This window comes from Nannospalax galili, unplaced genomic scaffold, assembly GCF_000622305.1.
Source record: "Nannospalax galili isolate Female #2095 unplaced genomic scaffold, S.galili_v1.0 scaffold442, whole genome shotgun sequence".
In the NCBI taxonomy this organism is placed as follows: Eukaryota; Metazoa; Chordata; class Mammalia; order Rodentia; family Spalacidae; genus Nannospalax; species Nannospalax galili.
Window position 1 is genome coordinate 554118 of NW_008348806.1, and position 5607 is coordinate 559724.

The 5607-nt window shown below is 44.0% G+C and overlaps 1 protein-coding gene across 1 annotated transcript in view; it reads right to left on the reverse strand.

Annotated features, from left to right (window-relative positions):
- Positions 1 to 2566: 2566 nt before the first annotated feature.
- The window catches only part of Cth (cystathionine gamma-lyase), a 25054-nt gene continuing 22013 nt past the window's right edge, over positions 2567 to 5607 (reverse strand). The window contains exons 11-12 of the mRNA XM_008846081.3: positions 3443 to 3581; positions 2567 to 3122 (exon numbers count right to left, since the gene is read on the reverse strand). Coding sequence (XP_008844303.1) covers positions 3114 to 3122; positions 3443 to 3581 — 148 coding nt within the window. The 3' untranslated portion in view covers positions 2567 to 3113. The remainder of the gene's footprint in view (positions 3123 to 3442; positions 3582 to 5607) is intronic.

Sequence of the window (5607 nt, forward strand, 5' to 3'; positions counted from 1 at the left end):
GCCTTCATGTATGTGTACTGCTGTGTGCCTATCCAAGGAAGCCAGAAGAGGGTCCTGGATCCCCTGGAACTGGAGTTAGGGATGGTTGTTAAGCCCACCATCATGTGGGTACCAGAGTCCTCTGCAAGAGCAGCCAGTGCTCTTAATTGCTGAGCCATCTCTCCAGTCCCTTCCTTGTTTTAATTAATAGTCTATTGGTTATTTTTTTAAGATTTATTTTAATTATGTGTATATGTGTGTGGGTATGTGCATGTGTGAATACAAGTGCTCTCAGAGTCCAGAAAAGTGTGCTGGGCCCCTTGGAGCTAGAGTTCCGGGTGGTTAGGAGCCACTGAACTTAAGTCCTCTACAAGAGCAGGACATGCTCTTAATTGCTGAGCCACCTCTGCAGCCCTCACTAGTTATTTTTTGCTGACTTTCCATTATTTTGTTTAATTTTGATCTAGATCTGTGGTGGAGCATGCGTGCCTCCCTCTGTTTTCTGAGGTTTATCTCCAGCTTCGTTTTCTCTGAAATTGTCTTCAGGTCCTTCTGAGTTTTTAAGCAATCATATTATTTTCACTTAAAAATACTACTGAGATTTCATCATTATGTAAAATAGATTTATAGTTCCAGGCTATTTCCTGGCTGCGTGGAGAAGTCAGGTTAGTTAAGAGAGCGCTATTGTTAAAAAGGTGTTTATTTAAAAAATCCCCGATCCTACTGTCCCTCCATGTAAACGTCACATCTCAGAGCAGTTAGTCTTCGACACAGAATTCCAAATCGATGGATCATTTTATATACTTTGTCTATAATGGAATCCACTAGATAACAAAAGTACACGGATAGATGGGCATGGAGGAGAGCTGAACTCTGCATCTTCCTGGAGTGTCAGGTAATCGTGGGCATGCTGAACACAGGCAGCCTTTGGTCTCCACAAGGATGCTTTTCTAAACACCTGAATGAAAACACAGACTCTGCGGAGTGCCTGTCTGAAACAGGTTGCAGCTTGCTATGGGCCTCACCTGTGGGCTCTCAGCAGTGTATGTAGGGCACACCAGGTTAGAAGGGGACCTTGCACAACACGCTGTATGAAACAGCTCAGTGAGAAAAAATGTCCTGCAAGTCTGACCTCATCTGAACCGAGCAGAATGTGGCTGAGTGCAGTCTGTCCCCTCCACAGCCAGATATACTACGAGGGGGGGGGGGCGGATGAGCATTTAAAAACAGAACCATTACCTCAGTGTGAACTGCTGATTGAAGGAGACATGGTTCTAGATTACCCAAAGCTGCAGATAAACTTCAGTCCCTAGTAAATGTCTCAGGCTGGGAGGAACATTGCCTAAAACATGTCTATGGTGAATTTAAGCATTAACTGTAGTTCTAAGTTTTTTTAACCAATACCAGGCTAGATGCTGCTGTTAAAATAAAGAAGACAGCTGGGCGTGGTGGCGCATGCCTTTAATCCCAGCACTCAGGAGGCAGAGGCAGGAGGATCTCTGTGAGCTCAAGGCCAGTCTGGTCTACGTAGTGAGTCGAGGACAGCTGGGGCTACAGGGAGACCCTGTCTCAAAAAGACCAAAAATAAATAAATAAAAATAAATAAATAAATAAATAAAGACAGAGATCTATAACATAGGTGACACCCAATCAGTTAAGAGAAACATAGATTCCATAACAAAAAAGGATTTTGCTTCATCTCTGCAACGTATAAAGCCCGTTTCCAGCTTGCTGGAATGTTCTACAAATTTGAGGTTCACACTGTTGGTTAGACACACTGGTCTGTCTAACCTCTGATGATCACAACAGTAGTCATTTCGTTACCCTAGAAACCTTGAGACGCTGGACATACAAAGGCTGGAGACTATGTAAAAGGTACTTAGACTCAATTGCCCAGGCAATCAACCTAATTATCTACAGTCCACAATGCAGGAAGTCAGCCTGATGTCAGTCAGAATGCAGTCCGCTGCAACCATCCAGAAGGTTGGTAACTGATCCAGGACTTGGTTAGTAACTGATGTTGGCCTGACTTTATACTGGCTAGCCAGTCACAGAACAGGCCTGCTTCCAGTGAGAGCTGCCCACACAGGCTCTGTCCTGAAGCCCTATGCAACAGCAAACTCTAATACACACTACAAAACAGAAAGTTTCTGATTAAAAGCCAGTTTTTTAAAAAAAAATCTACTTGACTACTAGCCTGTTGATTATTTTCCACACGATGCAATGCACCTAGCTCTAAGATATTCTGAGGGTTTGGGGTGTTTTTTTTTTTTGGTTTTTGTCTTTGTTTTTTCAGCATTTATTAAGGAAAATGAGAAAGCACTCCTCAGAGCAGGAGGCTCCAAAGGAAGAAGGTTCTGATTTCCAACACAGCTTCCTTACCACCATGCATTATTTCAGATAAAAATATTACAGACATAAAAACGCCATATATAAACTTATAATTTATCTGCAAATGCTAAAACTTAAGGATAGGAATTATTCAATCACATTTATACAAATTAATGTCTAAGAGGTGGAAGCTTCTAAGGGTAGCCATTGAGTATTGAAAAGAACTCAGAAGTAACATAAGCGTATCACAGTGGGATGCATTTGGTAATTAGATTTATTTAAAAAAATAATGAGTAGCAAGTACAACCTTTAATCACTAGAATTTCACAGGCTGTTCAAGTATTTGATTTTTGGCTTACGATAATTAAATATAAACCACTGCTTTCAATAAATTTTTTCAACCTGATGCAAAAAAAAAAAATCACACTTGATTTAATAACATTCATTTAATAATTTAACTTCATAAAACATCAAAAGTGAATTATTATATTGTAAACATGATCAAAATAAATCAGGCTATGAAAAAAAGGAAGCCCACTAGGATCCTCAAAGCAGCACAAATATCACCTCCTCAGGGGCAAATGCATCACAAAAAATCACCAAAATGATACTAACGGAACCAACCGGTCGGCTACAGAAGGGTATAGAGAAGACGGTTTGTAAAGGGACGGTCCCTGGAAGCTTGCAGCACTGAGAGTCCCTGGGACTGTTTGCAGGGCTCAGTCGTGGTCCGTCCAGTCAGGAGGTCCCGCACTTGGAAGCAGCCCCTGTGGCAGTTCTGGAATGCAGTCAGGACTGCCCCTTCAAGGGTGCTGTATCAACGGTGCACAAGAAAAGTGCATTAGTGATCCCCACGCAAAGCTGTTCTCCATGCTCCCACCCTGAGCTCACTCTGGGGCTCTGCATGTTCACCCACATCAGGGCAGAGACGCCTCGGAGGTGACGGTGCAGCTACTTTGCAAATAGTGATGCCCGCCCTCAAGGTTAGACACGTGCACACACGAGTGTGTGCGTGCGCGCATATGAGCACACACACATACACACAAGCACATATACATATAAGCTCGTGTATTCAAATGTGGACATACATACTGTACACACACATGCTCACACGCATACACACACAGCTCACCGCTGCCTTCAAAGCTTGATCTAGATCCTCCAGCAGGTCCTTTTCATCCTCTAAGCCCACGGAGAGCCGGATCAGTGTCTCACTTATCCCAAGGGTGGCTCGGTCATTCTCAGGCACAGATGCGTGGGTCATGGTTGCCCTGAAAGTCAATGTGAATGAATTCAGTCACTGTATCATGTCAGGGGAGGCATATTTCTGGTTAATATGGTGCAATCATCTTCAAGTTTTTTTCTGCTCGAAACATCACATTTTTATACCCTTATATTTTTTTCAAAGGCAAAATTGACAAAATTTGACAAAATAATTGTCAAAAATAACTCTTCCAGCCATGATTTTAAGTGAAAACCAGAGCTTAAAAAAATGCTACATATACCATTCAGGCATATGTAGTTACAAGGCACCAGAACAGAAGCTAAAGGTAGCACCAGGAGGGACAGGCCAGCCTCCCTTGTATAGATCTGACCATCTGCCAGAATGAGGCTTCGGGTGACACCAGTGGCCAGCTGGGTAGCCATTTACAAGAAGCCTGTTGGATCAAGAGCCGGCATAATCAATTCCCTGTAGATAAATGGATTAATTTAGAACTGGCCCTTCAGAAGCAGGTCCAGGAGAGACAGTCCTGGACCACTATTAGCCAACAGCAAGCATCAGGAATTCCAGTGTATGACCCATGGCAAAGAGGCCTAAAGAATTTTCCAAACTAATTGCAAACATCATCATTGGTCAACATAAAAGTAAAGCACCCATCAGGCACTGTGAAAGAACTGAGAACCAAAACCACCTTAGAGAGGGAAAGAAGAGCTGAAGATCGACACGCTATAAAGCAGAGTCACCTAGAGGGTCCCACAGAGGGAGTGTAAGAGGACGCTGGGAGTCCAGAGGAAGGGTCTGGAGGGACTGCGGCCATGGTGGGGAGGCTCAGTCTTACCCAGCGCCAGCACGTGAACTCCACCAACAAGCCTCTTTCCCTGCCCTTGGCCAGAGAGTCGATGCTGAAGCTTTGTCCTGCTTCACCCAGACCCACATGGAGGAGCATTTCGGCTGTGGTCTCCATAGACCTGGATCTCCTGCCATTGCTCTAAGAAGTTTGGTTTTCTTTCATTTTTTATTTATTACTTTTTATTACTGTATATTCGCGTGTGCATGATTGGGGGGGGGTGAGTGCCCTAGCATACATGTGTAGTTCATAGGAAACTTTCATGGAATTGGTTCTCTCCTTCTACCTTGATGTGGGTTCTGGGGGTTGAACTCAGGCCGCTAGGCTTAACAGCACGTGCCTTTACCTGCTGAGCCATCTCATAGGCCCTCTAAGGAAGTTTTTACGTACTAACATGCTCCTAAAACTGCCCTGCTCAGCAGGCTCTCACTTCCCTAAAGGACCATGCACAAGTCAAAACAATCCTGGATCTCAGAGAGCAGTGAACTCGGGTATGAATGGTATTTCAGTGCCAGTGAGATGGCTCAGTGGGCAGAGGCACTTGTCATGAAATCCTGGTGGCTTGAGTTTGATCCCTGGAACCCATGTAAAAGGGAAAGGAGAGAACTGACTTTACAAGTTGTCCTCTGACCTCCATATGCACGCATACTGGCACACCCACACCCACACTCATACATCATGCACATACTCAATAATAATAAATAACTTTAAAAAAATTGCATTCCAAGCCTGGCGTGGTAGTGCACACCTTAAATCCCAGCACTCGGAAGGCAGAGCCAGAGGGCTCTCTGTGAGTTCAAGGCCAGCCTGGTCTACATAGTGAGTTCCAGGCCAGCTGGGGCTACAGGGAGACCCTGTCTCAAAAAGACTAAACAAGAAAGAAAAAAATTGCATTCCTGCCACACACTGGCTTTCCAGTCACCTGACCTGAGCGCCTCTTCCCTAACTGGAGGAACAGGCCCACGTTCTATGAGGGGTTTGTATGAATCCTCTGATTTTTTTTAAATGGGTAAAAATTGCATGTAACTTCTATCTTAAAAGTTTTTCACAGGCATTAAAGTACATAAAGTTACTTCCCTACAGAATACTAAATAAGTCTGGGCAGGGGGCTGTGAGGGTTCAGAGGGAGGCTCTTTGTGGACTGAGCACGGTGGAGGGAGATTTAGTTCTATTTAGTCCTAAAGCATGAGACAAAAAAAGGAAAAAGATGCAGGAAGAAAGGGAGGGA